Consider the following 26028-nt stretch of genomic DNA (forward strand, 5'->3'; position numbering starts at 1 on the left):
TTTGTTTTTGTTTGTTTGTGTTCCATACTTCTTTCCTCTGTTGCTACCTTTTTTAAGTCAAGTGTTTTTGTGGTGGTTTTTTCTAGGGTGGTTACCATTAAGTAATGAAAAGGGTACCTACCATATTCATTGTAGTACCCTATCTTATAAGTATTTCTGCACTTCATCGTCCTTTGCTACTGTTAATCTCTATCCTCTCCCCCCTTTTTTTCCTTTGTTGTCACAGTTTAAGTTTGGTTTTATTGTGTTCTTGGTGGAGCTGTTACTTGTGGTGTTGTTTTCTTTTGTTCTTTGAATCTGGTTGGAAAACCCCCTTTAGTATTTCCTGGAGTGGGGGCTTTCTATTGATAAATTCTCTCATCTTTTCTGAATTTGTGAATGTTTTTATATCTCCTTCATACTTGAAGGATAGCTTTGATGGGTATAGTATTCGTGGCTGAAAGTTCCTCTCTTTCAGGGCTTTAAATATTGGGGTCCACTCTCTTCTAGCTTGTAGAGTTTCTGCTGAGAAATCTGATGATAATCTAATAGGCCTTCCTTTATATGTTGTACTCTTCTTTTCCCTGGCTGCCTTGAGAATTTTTTCTTTGTCATTGGTTTGTGTCATCTTTATTATGATGTGCCTTGGAGTGGGTTTGTTGGGGTTAAGAAAACTCGGAGTTCTGTTTGCTTCTTGAATTTGAGGCTTTAGTTCTTTCCACAGGCTTGGGAAGTTCTCGTCTATTATTTGTTTGAGTATATTCTCCATTCCATTTTCTTTCTCTTCTCCCTCTGATATACCTATTATTCTTATGTTATTCTTTCTGATGGAGTCAGACAATTCCTGTAGGGCTTTCTCATTTTTATTATTTTTGAGTCTCTTTCTTCTTCTCTCTGTTGTGCCTCAAGTTGTTTGTCTTCTATTTCACTAATCCTATCTTCAATCTGGGCTGTTCTGCTAGCTAAGCTTGTTACCTCGTTTTTCAGCTCGTGAATTGAGTTTTTCATTTCTGTTTGATTTGTTTTTATAGTTTCAATTTCCTTGGTAATATATTCTTTGTGTTCATTGAGTTGTTTTCTGATCTCCCTATATTGCCTTTCTGTATTTTCTTGTATATCTTTGAGTATTTTTAAGATTTCTATTTTAAATTCTCTGTCATTTAGCTCCAAGGCTTCCAATATGTTAAGTCTTTTCTCCATAGATTTTTCCACATCTATTTGTGTTACCTCTCTTTCTTTTGTATCCATAATATTCTATTTCCTCTTTCTTATTGGCATCTGAGGGTGGTCTTGTTGATAGCACTAATTAGAATTAATAAAGAGTAAAAAGTAAAAAAAAAAAAAAAAAAAAGGTAAAACACCCCACAAAAAAAAAAACAGTAATAATTTATTATTTCCCCCTTTTTTTCTTTCTTCTCTTTCCCTCCTCTCCCCTCCTCAGGGAAATATCGTGCCTATAATGGAGGGCCTGATTTGGGGTGAAGAGTTCAAGGGGCAAAAAAAGGGGAGTAGGGACCTACTAAATGCAAAAAAAAAAAAAAAGGAAGAAAATCTTAGACAAGCATAAGATGATTTGCTTGTGAGTGATGGTCAACTAAGAGATATAATGAGAGGGATAAGAGGGAACCAGAAAAAAGGACAAAAAAAGAATAATAAAGAAGAAAAAAATAAAAATGATAAGTAAAAATCTGTTGTATTAAGTGGAGCGAAGACTAAATACAATGGAGACCTTGGGTTGGGAGGACCCAAAATGCCACAAAAATAAACAAACAAGAAAAAAACAAAAACAAAAGCAAAAAAGAAAAATAAAGCCAAAAAAAGCCTTGAGTCCCAAATTAACTAATTTGTTCGTGATTGAGGATTAAATGGGATGAAAGTAAGACAAGAAAAGAAAAAACGAATAAAAAGGAAAAAATAAGAAAAAGAGAAAAGCGAAGGAAGACATAAAAAAGGAAGAGAAAAAAACAAGATAAAGCAAAACAAAATAAAACAAAAGAGGAGAGAGTGAGAGTTTAAGTGTTTTGGAGTATAACCTTAAAGGAGGGTGAGGATGAAGAAGAGAAATAAAATGTAACACTTATGGGTAGTGTAGTTCAAGAAAAGGGATGCATAAGATGGGCAGAGAATAGAAGGTCCGAGGTGGAGGAAATAAAGGCAATAAGATAGAAGAAACAAACAACAACAAAAAAAAAAAAAAAAATTAGTGGAACAAGTTGTAAAGTCTGTGGATTTTTCTTGATTTTGAGATGTTAACTTCTTCCTTTTTCTTTTCTCTCCCTCTTCCTGGTCGGTGACTCTACCCCAGGCTCTGCCCCTGTGTCACACTTAGGTAGGGATTTGCAGTTGATGGGATTCTATGGCAATGTCATATAATTGGCTTTAGTCTTGCTGGTAGTCAAGGCTTGTTGGCGTTTGCAGGGTCCAACGATGAGAGAGTTTGCTTTCCTGGATTCTCTCTCCTAGTCCCCCCTTCCTGAATTAGCAGCCTGGTGATCCAGCTATAAGGCTGCAACTGCTTCTGCCTGGGGAGTAAGAGGCTCAAAGAGCTGGGAAATCCCCACTCTATCCCCACTCAGTGCAAGGCTTTGGGAAACGCTCTGGCAGTCAGGGCCTCCAGTGTAATCAGGCGGGGGTGGGAGTCAATTGTTGTCAAGGTGACTGTTCAGCGCCTAGCATTCAGTTGGACCTCTCAACCCAGGCTTTCCACACTTTGTAGCCTGTTTCGGCTGGGAAGAAGAGGCACTAGTCTCTGCTTGCGACTAGTGTAGTATAGATCTTATTATCTGCCAAGTCCTTCTTGTTAGCGTTTATCCCTGAATATGGAGGCTCTATCAATCAGAAGTTGCCCCCGCCCCTTTAGCGAGAGGCACTAAAAAATATCACGCCTCTTGTCTTGGGTCGCTGAACTGAGAGAGATCTTATCAATTAGAACCGAGGGTGCACAGATTTCACAGGTTAAGCTAATTTCAGTGATTGGGTCGCAGCTGTGCTCCCGAAGGTATTTCAGGCTGCCTGCGCACGCCCCTCCCCCAACGCTTGATTGTTAGCTTGAATGGCTGGGTGAGGTGCCCCGCCCGCGGAGAGAATCTCCCAAGTAGGGAATACCGCCCTGGGGCCTCTCCCGCTCCTCCCGCTGCTGGCGGCTGGGGCGCACCGGGGGCAGGATGATGGGGCACCCTGGGTGTGCGGGCCAGCAGGGCGCTCTGGGCGCGTGGAATGCCCAGGGTACACGCGCGAATGGGGTGCTCCGAGCACCGGTGGCTGGCGACTCTCACTCGCAGTGCGCGGGCCGCTGGGAACGTTAGCGGTGCTCGGTCTGCAACTGGACCGGGCGCGCGCCAGCGGCTGCTCGCCGCTCCAGAGTGTGGGCGGTGCTCGCTCTGCAACCGAACTGGGCGCACTCCTGCAGCTGCTCGCGGCTGCTCGCGGCAGCTGCTCGCGGCTGCTGCTCGCGGCTCCCGAGTGTGGGCTGACTCACCACAGGCGCACTTCCTCGCGGCTTGAATGAATGTCCCTGCGGTAGCTTCCTCCACACCCTCGTCTCTCAGATTCAAATGATAACAGTCCTTTCGCTTTCAGTTTGTGTGGAACTCCAGAATGCTCCGAGGATAAATTTTCCTGTTTTAGTTGATAAATTTGTTGTGATTTTGGGGAGATCTGTCGGACGCGCTGCTCACGGCGCCATTTCCGTGACGTCACCCTCTCTCCTTTTCTTAAAAGTTTTTAAGGCCTTAATAGGCGATTTCCTCTGCTTATTCTCTGACCTCACCTAAACTCACCCCTCCCATCCTGGAGTTTTGTGATTGACGTGTACCTCAAGACAAAGGGATCAGGAGCCCCTTGCATGTAAACCTGTGTTCTGTAAGGGGTATACATACAAGATGTAAGAAATCTAACTTCAGGGAGCACATGCTCCTTCGCCAAGTTTTCTGGGCATTGTTGTCCTCCTTTGATTCCTGCAATATTGTTAAGCGATGGAGCACAAAATGAAAACCCCCTCCGCCAGCATCTTCACCTGACCTTGAATCAATACACTTCATAAACCAGTTTATTTCTTTATATTCTCTCTTATTGTGTGTGTGTGTGTACATACTTGTTATTTATAAAGTACATTTTCTTATTTAAAAGCATATAAAACAAAAAATTCTTGTGGTTTTTGGGGGCTGGAATAAATTAATTGCATTCCCATTAATTTAAATGGGGAAATTCTATTTGACCCACAAGCAAATTGAGTCACGAGCTCAGCCTTGAAACAAATTAAACTTGTGTGTTAAGGTACCACTGCATCTGCTATCACCCGAATCTAATTCACCATCTCACTATATCTACTTAGCAGTAAGTAGCCTCTGATTTTCCTGTCTCTAACTTCATCTCTCCATCAGTGAATCCAGATATTATGGGGACTAAAACTTATAAACCCGTGGGGCCATCCTAAACAAGTGCCTACAAAAGCATATATACAAAATACCGTGTGGATGTGAACATTTAGAATTAAGAGTAGACTGCCACCACAGATAAATTCTAAAAAACTGACAATACCAAAATATATAAAGAACTTATACAACTCAATACCAGAAAAACAACCCAATTTAAAAATGGGCAAAAGACCTGAATAGACACTTCTCCAAAGAGGACATATAGATGGCCAATAAACACATGACAATGTCACTAATCATCAAATAGATGCAAATTAAAACCACATTGAGATACCATCTCACACTTAGTCAGAATAGCTGTCATCAGCAATCCCACAAAGTACAAGTGTTTACAAGGATGTGAAGAAAAGGGACCACTTGAGTACTATTGATGGGAATGCAGACTGGTGCAGCCACTATAAAAAGCAGTAAGGAGTTCCCTCAAAAAGTTAAAAATGTTACTGCCTTTGACCCAGCTATTTCACTTCTGATAATATGTCCTAAAAATCCTAAAATGTTAATTCAAAAGAATATATTCACCGTATTATTCATTATAGCATTTTTTATAATAGCCAAGGTCGGAAAACAGCCCAAGTACTCATCACTAGATGAATGAATAAAAAAAAAGCAGTGGTACATTTGCACAATTGTATACTACTCAGCCTTAAATAAGAAGGAAATCTTACCTTTTGCGACACCATGGATAGACCTGGAGATTATTATGCTAAGTGAAATAAGCCAGTCAGAAAAAAACAAGTATCATATAATCTCATTTACACATGGACTCTAAAGACTAAAATACACTGATGAACAAAATAGAAACAGAGGCATGGACACATGGAGTACACTTACAGCTGTAAAAGTGGGGAAATGAAAGAAGGTAAAGGGAGCCTGACCAGTCAGTGGAACAGTGGATAGAGCATCGAACTGGGATGCAGAGGACCCAGGTTCAAAACCCTGAGAATGCAGGCTTGAGCGTGGGCTCATCTGGCTTAAGTGAAGGCTCACCAACTTGAGCGTGGGATCATAAACATGACCCCATGGTCGCTGGCTTGAGCAAAGGGTCACTTGCTCTGCTGTAGCCCCCTAGTCAAGGCACATATGAGAAAGCAACCAATGAACAACTAAGGTGCCACAAAAAAAAAATTGATGTCTCTCATCTCTCTCCCTTCCTGTCTGTCTGTCCCTATCTGTCCCTCTCTCTGTCTCTGTCAAAAAAAAAAAAGTCCTCAAGACTTGATTTCTCTGCAGCAATCAGCTCACCCTTTCACACTGACTTTATTCCAAAATTCCACACTGTGTTCTTTGGTGCCACCAAGCCCACATCATCCTTGCTGGTTTAGGGACAACATCTCCACCCTGTGACTGTGGCCAGGAAAATAAGCTCTTCTCATTGGGTATCCCATAATCATATGACCACCCTGAAGCTAGGGGTGGGGGTGACAGACCTCCCCAAACTACACACCATTAAAGTGGGAGAAGTGTTTCTCCAAAGTCAAACCAGAGTGCTGTTACCAAAGGTAAAGATAAATGATGCCAACAAGCCCAAAACAATAAATGTCTGCCGAAGGTTTTCACTACACACAGAAAACCATTTCTAGAAAGCAATGACTCTTATTCTATTTCCTCAGTGAAGATGGGTTAATTTTCTTATACATAATGCTGATGTACAAATGGCCTAGGCAGGAGCCTAGCCCACTGTATAATATTTCACTAGCCTCCTAACTCTTCTCTGCATGTGGTCTTTGTCAAGTGTAAAACATGGAACAAATGTCCTAACTCAGAGCAAAGCTCTGCAAGTCACTACTCTATTTCTAAAATTTCAGTTACTCCCTAAGTAATCCTCTCTAGTGGGGTCGGCAAACTGATTAGTCAACAGAGCCAAATATCAACAGTACAACAATTAAATTGTTGTTGTTTTTTACAGAGACAGAGAGAGAGTCAGAGAGAGGGATAGATAGGGACAGACAGACAGGAACGGAGAGAGATGAGAAGCATCAATCATCAGTTTTTTGTTGCGACACCTTAGTTGTTCATTGATTGCTTTCTCATACGTGCCTTGACCATGAGCCTTCAGCAGACCGAGTGACCCCTTGCTCAAGCCGGCGACCTTGGGTCCAAGCTGGTGAGCTTTGCTCAAACCAGATGAGCCCACGCTCAAGCTGGCAACCTCGGGGTCTTGAACCTGGGTCCTCCACATCCCAGTCTGACGCTCTATCCACTGTGCCACTGCCTGGTCAGGCTGAAATTTATTTTAAGAGCCAAATTTTTTAAACTTAAACTATATAGGTAGGTACATTCCTTATCGAGTAGCGCCCACACGTAGTGTTTTGTGGAAGAGCCACACTCAAGGGATCAAAGAGCCGCATGCGGCTCGTGAGCCACGGTTTGCTGACCACTGCTCTAGGCTAACAATGGTTAGTAGAAGATCGTAAATAATGCCTTTTAATTGACTCATATTTAAGATACCATCAATTTATTAAAAGTTAATGAACTTGGTGGCTACCTTAGAGTAGTAGCCATGTCACTACAAAAGCAATGAGAGTCCTCTCTTCCCTGTGTCTCCATCCTGCATGTCTATTTCAGAGCTTACCAGGTCAGTACAAAAAGAGAAAAAGCATCAAGAAGACTGTGCTGAATACATTTGTCACACAGATATATAATTCTATTCATTTATTAATTTTAAAAATTCTGTTTAGGTTTTTTTCTTCAAGAGCATAAGCAAGCAAAAGAAATAATCTGACAAGAAATAGAAAACACAACAATCTAAAGCAGGCAGAAAATAAGAAAAGCAGAGAAGCAGTTGTAAAATTCTGTGTAATGACCTCTAAAGACATTATCCCAAATTTATTCCCTCCTTTACAAATTCCTTAATTAGAGTGTGCTTTTATAACATGGAGGAAGATTAGTATGTTTCAAGTTCCAAAGCTTCAAAAAATAAATTTTTTTGTAATACCAAATTCAATTTAATTTTCCATTTCATTAAAATAAAAAACCTCTAAGTTTCTACATCTCTTATAAACTTTTATAAAACCTGGTCTTAAATTTCTCCAAGTAATATTGTGGGAATGATTAAAATGCACTTTTGATGTTTCTTAATATTATACACACACTTAAAATTGTTAAAATGTAAAACAGAAGATTTTATAAATATTGTTGATCAAAAAATTGTTTGGTAAGTTGTCACCCCTATGAGCAAAGAAATAAACATAGCACAGAGTAATTTTCTGATAGTTTTTCCAGTGCTTTCTAGCCATGCAGTTATTTTAAAGCATTATTAAAATTCATGATGGCTTCATTCTATATATAAAGGAAAAGATTTATGATTTGGAGACCAAAGAACACACATCTACTCCTTTCCAAGCAAGTAACAATCCAATACCAACCCTAAATGTATTTGCTTGACATAAATATCATAAAATCTCATTGAGTTTAATTAAAAACTGTTTTCACATTGGAATAAATTGAAATAAGACATAAGTATTTTTTGTATTCAAGGGAATGCATAAGTAGATGAGTACTATATATTATATGGTAACTATAAACTAATATTTAACATATATCACAAAAACTGATTTTTACATGTGATTTCTAATCAAGATTTATAAATTGTTGGCAGTATGACAACAGAAAGCGGTTAAGCATTACTGTAGGAGATCTATATACTCAAAGAGGAAATCATTTCATACTTTTTCTGATTTTGTTCTATTAAGTAAAAAATGAGTATGTATTATATGCAAGCACAAAAACATATTTACTAAAGGTATTTGATATTATAACTGTTGCAGTGTCCTTTTCATGTTGATATCCTTGAATCAAACTCAAGGAATCTTTGGCCTGTTTTCACATAAAATGTTCAACCCACGGAAGATAATGCAGCCGCATTTGTCAGGGCAGCAAGAGCGAAAAGCACACACGTATACCACACACACAAGACAGACTTTTCTTTCTAATCTCACAAACTTTAATCAAGTTCTGGAATTCATGCCCCTGATATCTTAGATCATGCTTCCTTTCATAGTGAAGTGAATATTGAGAATATGTTTAAAAACATCAATTCAAGTAACAGACTTAATATAGGCTTTCTGAGATAAGAACTCTGAGAAATAAATTGCAATTTTAATTTACATATACACTCCAAGATCAGCACTTCACAGCTGTCTGATGGAACACATGCAAAGGCTCCCAGTAAAATGTCTCTGACTTCAACAGAGCCTGTGGTAGGATTTTCAGGAGGACCACAGTCCTCCTTCTGCTCCTGATAAAACCTTCATTCCTTTCTTACATCCTCACCCCTAACATCCTTGGCCTTAAGATAACAACCCGCTAAGGTGAAACATTCCCAAAAAGAGACTATTATTTGAACGATTACTCCCCTTCTTTAAGAGACCCTCAGAACTACTCTTCACACTCTCTTGGCTGTTTATCTTAACCTCCACAAACCCTCAACCATTCATCCTTTCTCCAATCACCTCCCCAAACTCTTCATTGTGCCAAAAAAAAAACAAAAAAAAACAACAACAAAAAACAGCCCTGGCCGGTTGGCTCAGCAGTAGAGCGTCGGCCTGGTGTGTGGGGGACCCAGGATCGATTCCCGGCCAGGGCACATAGGAGAAGCGCCCATTTGCTTCTCCACCCCCCCCCCTTCCTCTCTGTCTCTCTCTTCCCCTCCCACAGCCAAGGCTCCATTGGAGCAAAGATGGCCCGGGCGCTGGGGATGGCTCCTTGGCCTCTGCCCCAGGCACTAGAGTGGCTCTGGTCGCAGCAGAGCGACGCCCCTGAGGGGCAGAGCATCGCCCCCTGGTGGGCAGAGCGTAGCCCCTGGTGGGCGTGCCGGGTGGATCCCGGTCGGGCGCATGCGGGAATCTATCTGACTGTCTCTCCCCGTTTCCAGCTTCAGAAAAATCCAAAAAAAAAAAAAAAAAAAAACACAAACCCATAACTATTCTTTTTTTCTCTTGGAGGGGTATTTTTCATAGCAAACTATCTTTCCATAGTCTGTGCACTTTCACACATGCCCACTTTATGGTTAGTTCACTTTCTCTTTTTTCCTCAAAACTCTAATATTTCCCATTCCATCCTTAAGTGAAAACCTCACTTCAGATTTCAATGGAACAATAATAGAAGCCATCCTACCACCTAATTTACCAACCAGCCTGCGTCTGGGCCCGTGCCTCTGCCTTCCTCCTGGGACAATGGATGAGCATGCCTTGCTTCTGTTGAGGGTGTTTCTCCTCCTCAGTTGAAGTGTGAGTAACATATTTTACACTCTCCTGGTTTCCCTCCTAGCTGTTCTTTTTCTGTCTCCTTTGCTGGGTACTCTTGTTCCTGTCCTCTAAATGTTGGGAACCCCCTGGACTTAGTCCTTGGATTTTTTTCCTCCAACTACATTTCCTTCTTAGATGATCTTATCTAAGCTACAGTTATAAATAAAATTTATACTTGTGTGCTATCCAGAGTGGCTATACAATATTCAGGTTATTGTATAGCACCTGAAATGTGCCCAAACCTATTTCTAAAATACACACTAGATTTTGGAGACTTAGAATGAGAACAAACGTAAAATAACTATTTAATTTTTATACTGATGAAATAATAATATTTTGGATTTATTAGGTTAAATAAATCTATTTTACCTGTTTCTTTTTATTTCTTTAATGGGGCCACTAAAATTTTTCAATGACAATATTTTTATTGGACAACATTGATCTATACATTAATAACTCCAACCTTTACTATTAGCCTGCACTTCTATAACAGACTAGCCATTGGATATCTTCATTTGTACATGGACTACATGCCTCAAAAGTAGTACATCCAGATCTCAACTCTGCATCTCCATCTCTTCCCCTCATCTCAGAAACTGGAGATTCTCACCTTCCAGTTCATCAACTCTAGAGCTTAAGCGTCATTCTTTCCCTCACATTCCACACCCAGTCTTTCAGCAAGTACTGACAGATCATCACCAAAAAAAATTTTTAAGAAAGTATTTTAAAGAGGTGAGCTTAGAAAGCAGGAATAAATGATGGGGAAATAAAACAAGGAAGAAAGGAGAAGTAATATAATAATTGGGGGAAAAGGGGGAAGTTGGGCTGTCACTACAGGGAACTAGTTGCTTAACTGCTTGAGACCTTTGAGAAGCTTTATAGAATGTAACTGAGACCCTTCTGCCCGAGTAAAGAAAGGAGGAAATATTTACCCATTTGTTCTCATCCTCCCTTCCTGGTGGCACATGTCTCAGTGCTAAGCCCATTCCTGTGAGTGCCCTAAGTCAGGAAGAAGTCAGAAAGGCCCAGAGCTTGTTTTTACTACAGTATTGGTAACACTCTATTGTAACTGTCTATTCATCTTCCTTCATCCAACCACATACAAATTATTTACATCAAATTACAACCTCTTGAGGACAAGTAGCATATCTTTCATCTCTATACATCTCACATAATAAATAAATGTTGGTTGAACAAATGCATAAACCCCACAATTTCAGAATGGCGGTGACCCCCAACATCTATCTATCTTCATTGACCTCTCTCTGAAGTGCCAGATCTGCATTTCCAACAGTCTAAACATTATCTTCATACACATGTCTACCCCACATGTCTAGAACTAAATTCATTATTTTCCCCATCTCTTTCTCCATAGGACCAAAATCTACTTCTCCCTCTGAATTCCTATCTGAACCTAATGAGATCTTTTCGGTCTTCTAGGCTAGAAAACGCAACATTGCTCTTCAGAAATTCTTTAATTAGATGACCTGGTGATAGCCAGGTTAAAAACAGTAGACAGAATTTTCTTTCTGCATTATTTCTCAGAGCTTTCAGTATATGAATGTTCAACATGAATCTTCAAGAAATTAACGTGTGTGTATGTGGGTTTTTTTCAAATCTATCTTACCAAAGCACCTTTTTGTCATGGTGGATCACTCAGGACTAGAATCTGAAGACTACTTTGAGAAACGCCACTGTAGCATCCCTCCTCCACACTTCATGCTTCACTATTGCCCTAATTTAAGTCCCTGTCATCTCTTACATGGACCAACTCGTTACTGATCTCTCTGCCACCATTCTCTCCAGAGCTCCTGCTACCAGTTTGTTTGTTTTTTTCTAACAAACAGATTGTGTCATACCTCATCCCACCCCCAACCCCAGCTTTAAAATCACCATTGGCTGGTCAGGGGACATACAGGAACAAATTGATGTTCCTTCTTCTCTCTCTCTCTCTCTCTCTCTTTCTCTTTCTCCCTTTCTCTTTTACTAAAATCAATCAATAAAAGTTTTTTTTTTAAATCAACATTGGCTTTCCATTACAAATAAGTTCAAGTCCTAGACTTCATATTATATTACCTTCAAAATCTAGCTTCATCCATCTTCCCAACTTCTTTACACAGCTGTCCTTTCTCAACACGTCACGTTCTTTTGCCCTTGAGGGCTTCATTATTTTCCTGCAACTACTCCAAATGGCCTCTCCTGATTCCACTCATCCTACCTCTAACAAACTTCTCCTTAAAACCCGTTTTTAATGAAATCACTTTTGAGAAATGTTCATTCCAGCCTTTGGTTGGTTATTCCTCAGTGTTTCCATAATGCTTTGCACATACCTCTATTATAGCCATTGCCACACGGTAGGATAAGACACTACCTATGCGTGTATCCCCACCATTACTCTTGAGTCGTTTTCTAGGGGGGAGGGTTGCATTTTTTTGAAGTGAGAAGCAGGGAGGCAGAGAGACAGACTCCCACATGCGCCCGACCGGGATCCACCCAGCATGCCCACCAGGGGGCAATGCTCTGCCCATCTGGAGCATCACTCTGTTGCGGCCAAAGCCATTCTAGAGCCTGAGGTGGAGGCCATGGAGCCATCCTCAGCTCCCAGGCCAAATTTACTCCAATGGAACCTTGGCTGCAGGAAAAGAGAAACAGAGAGGAAGGAGAGGGGGAAATGTGGAGAGGCAGATGGGCGCTTCTCCTGTGTGCCTTGACTGGGAACTGAACCCAGAACTTCCACACGCTGGGCTGATGCTCTACCACTGACCCAGCCAGCCAGGGCTTCTCTGAGCCTTTAAATCTTTGTTTCTCTAGCTCCCAACATAGTGCATACACAGAGCAGGATTTGAATGAAAAAAAAAATCAAATGAATGAATAACAGAACAAGCAATAACAAAGAGGAAAATGTAGATGGATTTTAAAAACATAAGTAAAAATGTGTTTTAAGAGGTCATTTATTCCAGCCATTAGTCTCAGGAAAACAATATCACTTTGCTTAAATAGACCTTCAGGTTCCACCTTACCAAACTCCTGCTTGAGAATAAAACTTTACTACCATTTTCCTTAAAGGAAAACTCAGTAATTCCCAAAACTCCTTGTAGGGTTTTGGAGGAACATATCACAGATAGAATTGCTCAACAATAGAATTCAAAGCCATAAGCCTCTGACTTGACTACTAACAGAGACCTCACCAGTCTCTGAGGATTTGTATTAGAAGGAATATCACTCTATTGGAAGACATAGCTAACCAGTTTTGTTCCTTTTCTATTAGGATGCTCTCTTCTCAAATTGGGGTGCCCCTCAGGTTAGCAGCTCTTTCAATCATGCCTCCCCACCTTTCACTGCTAAAATGTAAAGTCTGGAATTTTGTCTGAACAAGGACATTCCATTATAAGCACACTAGACGCAAACAGTTTTTCCTGTTAGTTTGCTGAACTTCTTTGCTCCACCAAAAATACATACCTTTTGCAATGAGCTCCATAGATCCCTTGGATTTTGCTTTTACATTAAACATGCATGGTTCCTTGAGAGAATTTTGTTGTGAGGGCTCCTTACAATTTCCACCTTTAGAAACATCTTTTTCAAAACAAAAATGTCTGTGTGCTGTCTGCAGTTCTTGGACCACATCAAATGTACCCTTTTTTTTAATCTCCAAAGGGATGAATTTGCTAGCTTTCGGTTTTTGGTGTTTATTTCTAAAAACATTTATAGAAGTACCTTGAACTTTGTTCTGTGAATAAATCAAAAATAAATTTAATTATATTTAATTGTCATATTAATTATATAATAAAAGTATGTAATAAATTATATTAATATAGTAATAAACTTATAAACTAAGTACATTTTGCAAAGTACCTTATTGTATAAAATATTTACCGCAATGCATATGGCAGTACTCAAACAAAGCAGATGTTATCCTACATCGTTCTCAAAGTCACCCATAGGCATGAGGTTTGCATTCCACTTCAAAAAATATAAATTTAGTCTGACCTGTGGTGGCGCAGTGGATAAAGCACCAACCTGGAATGCTGAGATGGCCAGTTCGAAACCCTGGGCTTGTCTGGCCAACACACATATAAGAAGCAACTACTACTAGTAGATGCTCCCTGCTCCTCACCATGCCCCCCTTTCTCTCTCTTCTCTCTCTAAAATCAATAAATAAAATATTTTAATATATATTTAATGTAGTAATTTTCTCCTCAAATATGATATTTCCAAGTACAGCTTTAAAGTCTATTTTAAAATAGAAGTTTTCAACTGGACATATAAGAATTTGATTATTTTCAATCATCTGAAGAATTCTCAAATGTCCATAAAATACTAACATTTCCAAAACTCCCTCTGTTGAACCATAAATAACTGCTCATATATGGAGGCAGATTCTCAAGAAAAGAATATTAATAATTAGACATGTATTTTTATTATTTTGTTCTCTTAAATGCTTCTTAATTTTGACTACCTTAAGCAATTAAAAAATAATATAATCCCAGATCTCTGACAAATAATTCTTCAATTATACTTGTTCTAGTCTAGTCATTCTCTAGCCCATAAAAAGGTTTAGACAAGTTCAAATTGTTGCCAATTCAAAATGCCAATAAGGAGGTAGTATGTTTTGTCAAGCAGCCCAAGATGTAATATTATGCTGTTATTAGATTAAACTCTAAATATAGATCACGGTTCTAAGGCACATCTATCTAACTCAAGACTGAACTTTTCATTCCATGTACTTGCTAATGAAATCAATGTAATTTAAAAGTATTTTTTGATTAGAAGAAAAATACTGGTTTTTGTTGACAATGGTGATTACAAAATTAAAACCACTTATAGCCAGTCTCAACAGAGAGGACCATTCAAAACAAACATATGTAAAAATTATAATCCCCTTCCTCCACAGGAAGCATTGAAAAATATTTAAAATCATTTTTTCTTTACAAAACAATCTTCACTGAAAAAATTAAACAAAATTATGGGCATATTATAGTTACAATTGGGTAATAACTATATCTATGTATCTGCAAAGACAAATATTAGATTAGAACACAAATATAGCATTGAGGGAGAAATGCCGTTTCCTTTTTTTTTAAGTCTGAATATTCTTATGTCTTCTCTCAACAAAAACATTTATTGAGTGCTACCATGTACCAGAGAGATAAGACAGGCAAAGGTTTTATTTAAAATTCAATTGTTTATAAAGGTATTCAAAGGAGATTAGGCTAGTATGACACAGAGCAGTGGTCCCCAACCTTTTCTGGGCCACGGACCGGCCTTTAGGATGGGACGGATAAATGTATCACGTGACTGAGACAAGCGTCAAGAGTGAGTCTTAGACGGATGTAACAGAGGAAATCTGGTCATTTTTAAAATATAAAACATCGTTCAGACTTAAATATAAATAAAACAGAAATAATGTTAGTTATTTATTCTTTCTCTGCGGACTGGTACCAAATGGCCCACAGACCGGTACCAGTCCGCGGCCCGGGGGTTGGGGACCACTGACATAGAGTACATCATTGAAATCCTCTTTCCTCTCCTGTCTCCCCAAAGGCCCATGTGTCACAATACCTTCTGCTCCCCAAAATTTCTCATCTCCTCTGTAGATGCTGCCCTCCAAACTTTCACCCTCTGCTTACTCTCCAGTCTCCTTGCCATCCACTTCCCTTCCATTTCTTCTTCTCTGACACTCCAAATCTATGCCATTCAGTAAGTATTTATTGGGCCAGGAACAATGCTTGTTGCTGAAGAAGCTACATTCAAAAGAGACAGTCACTGCCCTCAAGGAGCTATCAGACTGTCACCTGGTTCAAACACAAGGTGATGTGGAAGAAGGTTAGGTAAGTACGTCGTGCTCGGGGCAGAGAGGAGACATCTCACAGTATCTTTTCCTAATAATGTTTCAAGAAGGATATTTAGTTGAGATATTTAATACAAATATGCCTGTTATAATTCATCAAAAGAAAACATTAAAATTTAAGTATGTAAATTAATTATATTTGTATAATTATATAATCTATATAGCAAAAAAAATCTTATTTTTCAATACAATCTGAAATCAGTTCTCATAGATAGTAAGGATTTTATTTTCTTTCTGTTCTACTCAAAAAATATTAGGGTTCAACTGTAGTAAACAAAAATAGCTATTAGTTTTCTGAAAAATGTAATGTTAGATAAATGCAAAGCATTAACCTCATTTATTTTCTCATGATGTTGGGCAATGAGAGCTTTAGCTTCCTGAAAAAAATCTTTCTTGATGACCTCTAACACAGGACCTAAAATAGAAACAGAGAAATTTTTTAAAAATATAATCAATATATTTCTCAATCAAAAAATGACAAAACTATGACATTAAAATTTGGGAACAGTTATTAATCTTGCAGGACATTATTTTTAAATGAATTTTTTTTACCCTGGCCTATTGGCTCAGCAGTAGAGCATCAGTGCGGCATGTGGAAGTCCCAGGTTCGATTCCCAACCAGAGCACACAAGAGAAGCGCCCATCTGCTTCTCCACCCTTCCCCCTCTCCTTCCTCTCTGTCTCTCTCTCCCCTTCCTGCCGCCAAGGCTCCATGGGAGCAAAGCTGGCCCAGGCACTGAGGATGGCTCTGGCCACAACGAAGCAGTGCCCCAGATGGGCAGAACATTACCCCCTGGTGGGCATATCAGGTGGATCCGGGTCAGGCGCATGCAAGTCTGTCTGACTGCCTCCCCACTTATAACTTCAGAAAAATACAAGGGAAAAAAAGTGAATTTTTTTTATTTTTTTATTCAGTAAGAGAAGGGGAGGCAGAGAGATAGACTACCACATGTGCCCCAACCTGGATCCACCTGATATGCCCACTAGGGATTGATGCTCTGCCCACCTGGGGCCATGCTCAGGGGCCAACTCACTCCAATCAAGCCATGGCTGTAGGAAGGGGAGAGAGAGGGAAAAGAGAGAAGGGGGAAGGAGAGGGATATTGGAGCAGATTGTCACTTGATTCTCCTCTGTGCTCTGACTGGGAATCAAACCCAGGACTTCTACACACCAGGCTGACACTACCACTGAGTCAACTGGCCAGGGCCTAAAAAGTGAACTTTGTAAGTGGACATTATAAGTGAATGAGAAATAAGTTAATATAATTCTCATTTTATGTAATATTTTGCTTTTTAAAAAATCAGCTTATATAGTCAAAGTGATAGATTATCCTAAATTATTAAAATTTAAGGAAACCAATGAAAGCACACAAAAATAAAATCTCAAATGGTCCTAAAAGTTTTTTAATGTTATTATACAGAAGATATAACAACGCAATTTGGGCACAAAAATTATTAACAAGTCTATTTGTATTTCTATACTTGAATAATTCGTATGGCTATACATTTTTCAACTTAAGAATTTTTCAACTTAAAATTTGTTGATTAAATCATGCTGCAAAATAAAACTCCTCAATAGGTTTATTAAATAGGAATAGCATTGAGATAAAAGAATACAGAGCTACAAATGGATATTATAACTCTTATCTCATTTATATTTTCCTAAAATTCTTAATTTATTCTTTTTCTTCAATATATGGAATTTTATAGCCCCTACATAGTCTTAATTAGTCTTATCTAAGATTTCTTCCTTATATATTTCCTTTATTATCAGCTCATTGTGACATTTAAAAATATTTTTTGGCTTTCTCCTCTTACCCTGGACTCAGTAAAATTAAAATATATTACCCATTGAAATTAACTTTTTAGTCTGGTCAGTGAACTCCCTGTTTCTGTAACTCAATCTCCACAAGTACTCTTAGGATCAAGACTTTTTCTCTCTTTACTCCATCTTCAAGCAAATCAAAACTATAATGAGATACTGTCTTAGTCCTTTTGGGCTGCTATTACAGAATGTCACAGGCTGAGTGGCTTACAAAACACAGAAGTTTATTTCTCACTGTTCTGGAATCTGGAAGTCTGAAAACAGGGAGCCAACATGGTCAGGTGAGGACCCATTTCCAGGATGCAGACTTCTAGTTGTACTTCTAGGTGGTAGAAAGAACTAGAGAACTTGGTGGGGTCTCTTTCATAAGAGAACTAGTCCAATCACAAGAGCTCTACCCTCAAGACCTAATCACCTCCCAAAAGTCCCATCTCCTAATGTCATTATCTTTGGAAGTTGCGATTGCAACATACATATTTGGAGAGTGTGGACACAAACATTCATACTGTAACACATACTACCACATTCCCCTCAAAAGAGCTAAAATTAAAGACTGATACAGCCAATGTTGGTGAAGCTGTAGAGCTACTGGCACCCTCAAGGTATCGTTGGTAAAAATGTAATTTCTTAATAGATGAAATAATTGTCACTGGATTTTGGTAGAAATGTAGCTTTATAAAAACTATCCCATCTTCATTCCAGACAAGACCATAGAGCAGATCTAACCTTCATTTACAGCAAAAATCTAAGATGCAGAAGGCCCCAGAGTCCTCTAAAGTTGCAGTCATGCTGGGAGCCCACGGAGACACTGGTCTTCTGAATCACTTCCTGCTTTTTGCTACACGTGTGCTTCCTTCCTTGATGCCAAGCACTCCTTGTGAGTACTGGAAACTCCTTTAGCATGTGGTTGGTTACTCTAGCAAAAGGCTTGCATTTCACTGACACTTTCCACTACTAACTCTATAAAGATGCTCCCCCAAATCCATATATTGAAATCTAATGCTTAATGTGATAATATTAGGAGCTAGTGCCTTTGAGAGATGATTGTCATGAAGGGACAGTGCTCATGATTGGGATTAATGCCCTATAAAAAAAGATCCCAGAGAGCTAGGTAGTCCTTTCCACCAATCTGAGCCCATAGTGAGATGTCCTCAGTGAGAAGTAGGTCCTCACCAGATACTGAATCATTGGCATCATGATCTTGGACTTCAAAGTATCTAGAATTGTGTGAACTACAGTTCTCTTGTTTGTAAACCACCCAGAATATCCGTATTTTCCCAGATAAGATGCACCTTTTTTCAAAAAATTTGGGGTCTAAAAACTGGGTGCATCTTATACCACAGTTGTGGCATTTCAAATGCCATAGATGAAACTGAGGACGAGGCAATATATGAAGATCATGAAGACAGTGATTCGTCATCAGACACAGGTGAGGACAAGCTAATGGATGTGACAGTGATGAGGAGTTGTATGAATTTTATGATGAATAAAACTTGAGTTCAATAACTTTATGTAATACATTTTTTTTCAAATTTCAGGCCTCAAATTAAGGTGCATCTTATATAATGGGAGCGTCACACACATGGGGAAATACAGCATATTATTTTTATAACAACTTAAATAGACCAAGACATTTTCATTTCCAGCCAGCTATCCTGCACTTTTACTGTATTTTAATGTGCTGATAGTGTTGGTCCCATGTTTCCTTTCATATCTAAAAATGAAAAACTAATGCTATCTTTCATCATTAAAATATATCTTTCTGAAAAAAAGTAAATAAATATAAATAAGAGATTAGACTTTGACAGAGGAGCTAAATTTCCAAGGTAGGATTTTCTTCCTTGCTGGGTTCTTATTGACCAGTGTGTCTGATTTTCCCCATTTCCAGAAGTCCCATGCTGCCTGTGAACTGCAGAGGAGCTGATGTGCACTCTGGCAACACTAGGGGCCTTGGAGACAGCAAGTAGATTTCAACTCATCTAGGTGCCACCCTACAGACAGGTCATGAGGTTGTTGAACAAAATAAGGACTGGGATTGTCTTAAAAGAGAGAAAAAAAGGCATCCACCAACAGAGAGCAATTTCACATGAATCCTGAAATGGATCCACTGAAGGTTTATTGACCCACTGACCCCAAGTCAGCAGCCCTGAGCCCACATCATCATTTCAGGTGCTGCAACAGCTGTTCTGATTTTCTCCTGTGACTAACAATCAGTCTTTGAACCGAAGAGTTAAATTCTTAAGGTAGCACAAATCAATTCATATTTTAATGCTTTAGAAAAAAACAATGCTAGAGTATGTTCTTTGTTTTTGCACTTTCCAAGGATATGTATATATTCAACAAATGAATCTACAATCACAAAAATTAAACAACTTTGATGTTAAGAACCCAATGAGTTAATAATCTTTGTTTCTTTGTTTACAACGGGGTAAGCATATAAGCATGCAGCTTTTACACATTCGAGTGCACATTATAACGTTATTAAAAGGAAGTTGTCAAGGTCTGCTCATTCTCTGTTAAAAAAAATTAGGTTTTGTTTATTTGAAAATACACATCCATAGCACATAGAATGAGTTTTAAGAGCTCCTACTCCTGAGTCACACTATTTGGCCTTGAATTCCAATTTGCACCTGAACCTTTGTTTTTGTCCTAAGCCTTCATTTTCTCATTTGTAAAATGAGGATAATAAAAATAATATATCTTACACAGAATTGTTGTGAGGATAAAATTGGACTTGGTTACAGAGCAGTTAGCACAGCACCTAGCACATAATAAACTTCCAATAACTGTAAACAATTATTATTACCATAGTTATTGTTGTATTACTATCATTGGGGTAACTATATGATTAATTTAATCAGTCAATCCTCATTTCTTCAATGTTGCAAAGATAAATTTCAATTTTTAAGTTAGTTTCAATAATTTGGTCTTATTATAGTTATTTTTTATCCAAAATTAATTAATTAATAGTTTTGCAAATAATAAAATCTCTCCATACTTTGGATTCTTTAAGTTATCAAAATTCCACATAACAATACAAATTATTATAAGCAATAACAAATATTTTATGATCAAGTTCATGAAGAGGTTAAAAAAGTCATATTAAACTTATCTAAAACATCAGTGCAAATATTAACATTTCCATGGGAAAAGAAAATGTATCTCTAATGTCAAATGATTTCACTAATTTAAAACTTTTCCTTGTTATTTTATATATATTTTTAAATTCACTCATATATCATCAGCTTAATGCTATTGATCATTCATAAAACTTTAGCATTCTCTTAATGCTTTAGAACAGCGGTCCTCAACCTGTGGGTCTCGACCCCGGCAGGGGTCGAACGACCAAAACACAGGGGTCGCCTAAAGCCATCGGAAAATACATATTTATTATACCCACAGGTTGAGAACCGCTGCTTTAGAAGGTTCTGTTTAATTGTCCTAGTGAATCTCTGAAGTGAACACATGAAAACATCAGAAGATCTAATTAAGAAAACTATGACAAGGAATAAGAGCCATTGGCCATCTCTTGGTTGTAATCACTGGGCAAGTCTTTCCTATATCCAAATAGGCCTAGGGACTAACAAACATAGCTTCTCTATAGCCATAACAAAAATAACTAACCTTCCCCAGAGGGTTTCCATTGTTCCTACAAACCAACTGCACTCTTCAGAGATGCCACAAAAATTCACTCAGAAGATACGCTGGGCTTTGGCCGGATGGCTCAGTGGTAGAGCATCGGCCTGGCATGCAGGAGTCCCAGGTTCGATCCCCAGCCAGGGCACACAGGAGAGGTGCCCATCTGCTTCTCCACCCCTCCCCCTCTCCTTCCTCTCTGTCTCTCTCTTCCCCTCCCGCGGCCGAGGCTCCATTGGAGCAAAGTTGGCCTGGGCGCTGGGGATGGCTCTGTGGCCTCTGCCTCAGGCGCTAGAATGCCTCTGGTCACAACAGAGCAATGCCCCAGATGGGCAGAGCATCGCCCCCTGGTGGGCATGTCGGGTGGATCCCGGTCGGGCGCATGCGGGAGTCTGTCTGACTGCCTCCCTGTTTCCAACTTCAGAAAAATACAAAAAAAAAAAAAAAGATACGCTGAACAAAGATACACAGCTACATAAGGCCATGCTTGCCCGTGTAAGTCAGAACAGGTGCCTTGACTGCCTGTTTGATTCTATAGGAGTTAGAAAAGCCTACTTGAAACTCAAACTACACTCAGTCAGCATGTATTCATCAAGCACCTACTAAGTCCCAGATGCTGTTTTGGTGCTGTCTGTACTGAAAGAAATAAGGCAATCAGTATTTTGTATTCCAATTACATATACCCTCATGCCAGAAAAAAACTGAAAACACAAGCCATGACACTCAGCAAGATTTGTGCTGTGACAGAGTCACCAACACCCCGACTGCCAGTTCACTAATGTAAAAACTTTCCTTTAAAAATAGAAAGCTTTACACTGTATTATTAGAGATAAGATTTGAAACAGAACTATCCCAAGAGAAATAGCATAGTCGATCAAATCCAGACTAAGGCAGTGGTTTTAAAATTGTGAATCACCAATTTTAATGTGCCTTAGTGGTTCTTCTTTCCATCAGATCTTATTGGTTTTACCTATTTGAGTTCTTCTTAAGTGTTATTCTGTAGGGAAAAAAAATTCTTTAGCTAAAAATAAACATACATCAAACAAGTAATAAAAAAAAGCAAATATTTGAATATTGGTGCATTTGCAGAAAGATCGAAAAGCACTGTCAGATGAAGGGAAAAGTTCGGAGAGGGATGCAGTACAGTGCACCTAAAACTAAGACCATTTAAGTCATTCTGGTCAAGTTGTTGTAGAAGCTAGAAAGGGAATGGAGGGCCTTTGAACAGAAAACTCAAATAAAATAGTTCATATTGAATTCCATTACATACAACTGAAGAAAACAATTTTTTTTCTAAGCTCTTATAAAAAAAAGTAAAATCCACATTTCAAGTTGCATATGACTATCATTTCTTAAAACCTATATTCAACAATTAAGACCCAACTCTTCAGTTCCAACTTAAAGATATTCTGCTAAGTTGTCTCTTACAGACACTTATTTTCCTCACTTCCCACTTTGGTCTTCTTTAGCCGAGTGTTTTATCCTCTTTGCAACACTAAATGATGAATAGGTTTCCTACACACCTCAGGGAGATTTTTACAGTGTACTCCTCCAAAAATCTATGTTCATGGTTCTCAGACTCGAGAGAGGTTGCTAAGAAGACGTAGGAAAATTTCAAGCTCATACTATCAAGACTTCAAATAGAATTTAAGTAATTATGGGCATGACTGAAAAGCAAAATGAACTAGAAAGCAATCTATGCCTGGATTTTCCTCTCTTTCTGCCTTCTCCATCTTGAAAACTGGGCTATACTATCCAAATAGAGAGTCAGAGTGATCCACACAGCCGTCTACTGGTAGCCCTAGGCAGAAGCCAGCTATCCCGAGTTGCATACTGCCTGGGGTCACATGAGCTAAGGGGAGGGAACAGAACAGGAAATCCTAAAAAATGTTTCTCAATAATGCTACATAAGCCTCAATTTAAGATTACTTGTAGTATTGCTAATTCTAGATCAGCTCTAAAGGAAATATAATGCAAACTGCATGTATAATATAAAATTTTCTAGTAGATATTTTATTTATTATTTTTAGAAAGAGAAAAGAAGGAAGAGAGAGAGAAACATCAACTTATTGTTCCAGTTATTTCTGCACTCATTGATTGATTCTTGTATGCAAACCTAGAACTCTGGCATATCAGACCAATACCCTAACCAACTGAGCTACCTGGCCAGGGTCTCTCGTAGTCACACTATAAAAGTGAAAACAGGTGAAATTAACCTTTATAACATGTAATAATTAATTGTTATAGAATATTTTGTTTAAACAAAATATATCCAAATATTATCTATTTCAACATTAATCAATATTAAAAATTAATGATATTTTATTTTTTGTTCTATCTTTAAAATCCTGTATATATTCTGCACTTTCATACATCTCAATTCAGATGTTAAATTTTTATCAGAAATACTTGATATATATCTAGATTTCATAAAATGTCTACTTGAAAAAGTAGATGCAACATACCCATGTTGCTCCAAACATGCTAAAAATTTTCCAATAACTGTATTAGTTTTTTATTGAAATTAGCATGAATTAAAATTAAGTATCCAGTTCCTTAGTCTCACTAACCACGTTTCAAGCACTGAAGAGCCATATGTGGCTAGTACTTATCATATTGGACAGCCCACTAAGTTAAAAGTTGCTATAAGTTGGTTAAAAGTTAAAATGAGATGAATTTTTGCAAGGTGTGCAAATAAATGTAGTGCTCTGAGGGTTCATAATTAATGAAGACTTCTCTTAAAAGCTGCTGGAGTGTCAAGCTTGTGCACTGAGGTGTAAGGTCCGTGGGGACACCCACCTGCTTTCTCAGGCATAGCCTCAGCCTCACTATGACAGGCAGTCAGGCCGATCTTCTTTTTTGAAAGTTGGGCTCCAAGTCCCTAAACACAATTACATTAATTCAGTTATTACTTATGTTTAGCTATTTCTTCCATTCACAAAGGAAGGAAGAGGATGATGAATGATTAACACTTTTTATGTATCACTCCTTTGCTCTCTGAAACCTTCAGTGACTTTTCCTCCAAAAGACAATACTAGCTAACATGCAGTAGGGAGCTGTGGATTAGCAAATGTTATTACCTTACTGGTTCCAAACAACCTAATAGAAATTGTTGTCCCACTTTGGGCAGATGTGGAGTTCAAAGAAGTGAAATATACATTGTTTAGTGGCATGTCCAGATCTCAAATCCAGACCTTTGTACCCAAGTCCCTGTGCAGGGCCATCTGATTTCTATCTCCCAACTAATATCCAATTAATACCTGCCACATGCCTTACACACTCCTGCCTTGAGCTGACACACAAGCTTAGATTCACGCTAGTCTCCTACTCAGGGTGCCCTTTACTCACGTCTATGTTTGTACTCTAATCATCCTTAAAGCATATGCTCAAATCTTATCTCCTTAGTTTTTGAATTTATATTTTGGTCCAGTAATCTGTTCTTCCCTTAAATACAGTAGTTATTTTGTCCATGCCTCTCACTTGAAACTTATCATATGCTTCTGTATAAGGAGCTAAAAAGACAGATTGATGGATATAAATAGAAGTCCTATAATCCCAATTAGACTCCAAGTGCTTTCATATCCAAGCTATATTTTATGTCAGTCATCCTCGACCCTGAATGACTAATAGAATTGCTGGAGGGGAGTAGGCTGGGTGTTAAAAATATATCAAAGTCTAGAATAGGGTCTAGTCACCTGCATTTTTTAAAAACAGCCAAGTAGTCAGTGATACCAATGCATACAACTGTGTACTCACACTGCTTTGTAATTAGAAATGGAATATTAAGTGTAGATGAAGCCCCATGGGGTCTCTTGTTTTAAAAGTCTAACAATAATTGTTAGGTTAGCTTACCAGACCATCACACTATGGTGAAGTATTCAAAACTTATTTAAAATTTTGGGGATTATTTTGAGTAAACCCATAAACCAGCTTTGCTCTATAGAAGGCATGACTGTAACCACTCACTTTTAGATAAAAGGCTATATCACTTTTCCTCAGTTTTTACCCAGAGGGGTAAAATACTACAGTTACAGTTTTAAAGTAACAAATCTAGAATGTCTGAAAACGATTAATTCTCGAATTGTCAGCATTACACCGCAGGCAAGACCACAGAACATGTACCTCATCTGCCTAGGGCCCTGGTCGGCAAACCGGCTCGTGAGCCACCTGCAGTTCTTTGGCCCCTTGAGTGTGGCTCTTCCACAAAATACCACGTGAGGGCGCTACCTCTATAAGGAATGTACCTACCTATATAGTTTAAGTTTCAAAACTTTGGCTCTCAAAAGAAATTTCAATCATCGTACTGTTGATATTTGGCTCTATTGACTAATGAGTTTGCCGACCACTGAGCCCTCATCCAACAAATGACCTGGGCTAAATTAAAATACTGCACCTCCCTTAGTGAGTGACGATCAGATCTTCGGGTCCAGCTTAATTACTGTCTTCTTTCCATTTAAATATTTTTTAAAAAACCATACATACATAAAGGTGTTTTGTCTGCCATCATTTCCTTGTTTTAATCCTCATAAAAATGGACTCCTCTCTGACGCAGCTGGCTCTTCCACCTTAATTCAGTGTGCCAGGGGTGTCAGCCTGCATTAAAGTGGCTGGCAAACAAGGTATCCCACTGTCCTTTCAATGTAGAAAACTAGTCAAGCATCCTAAGGGGTACTGGCATGGTAGTGCCCCCGCAAACCCAAGGTGAGGCAGACGACCCTGAGAAAGAAGCTGGGGGTGGAAGAAAGCCCTAGAGGATGAAGTTGCTTAGAGGTGAGCTCACTAACACCTAATACCAGCAGATAGGGTCCCTCTCCACTGTGAGCCCCCAGCAGACAGATATGGGACTCTGAGTGCCTCCCAGTGCACTGACCAATTAACAAGTGCATTTGTGATGCCTGAGTTGTACAAGGGGCTACCATCTCTTTTAGAAGAAAAGGCAAAAGCATCAGACAACTTTTTCCAATAAAGTACAAAGAACTGAATGCCAGGTGTCAAAAGAAAGTACGTGAGCTTTGTGAAATAAGTGAGTGCCATGAGTTCAAAGAAGATGAGGTCACTA

The 26028-nt window shown here is 38.8% G+C and overlaps 1 protein-coding gene across 1 annotated transcript in view; it reads right to left on the reverse strand.

Annotated features, from left to right (window-relative positions):
- IQCM (IQ motif containing M) overlaps positions 1-24238 on the reverse strand; it is a 267294-nt gene extending 243056 nt beyond the window's left edge. The window contains exons 1-4 of the mRNA XM_066360174.1: positions 24230-24238; positions 23763-23850; positions 15842-15924; positions 13121-13388 (exon numbers count right to left, since the gene is read on the reverse strand). Coding sequence (XP_066216271.1) covers positions 13121-13388; positions 15842-15924; positions 23763-23850; positions 24230-24238 — 448 coding nt within the window. The remainder of the gene's footprint in view (positions 1-13120; positions 13389-15841; positions 15925-23762; positions 23851-24229) is intronic.
- Between the last annotated feature and the right edge of the window lie 1790 nt (positions 24239-26028).

This window comes from Saccopteryx leptura, chromosome 1, assembly GCF_036850995.1.
Source record: "Saccopteryx leptura isolate mSacLep1 chromosome 1, mSacLep1_pri_phased_curated, whole genome shotgun sequence".
In the NCBI taxonomy this organism is placed as follows: Eukaryota; Metazoa; Chordata; class Mammalia; order Chiroptera; family Emballonuridae; genus Saccopteryx; species Saccopteryx leptura.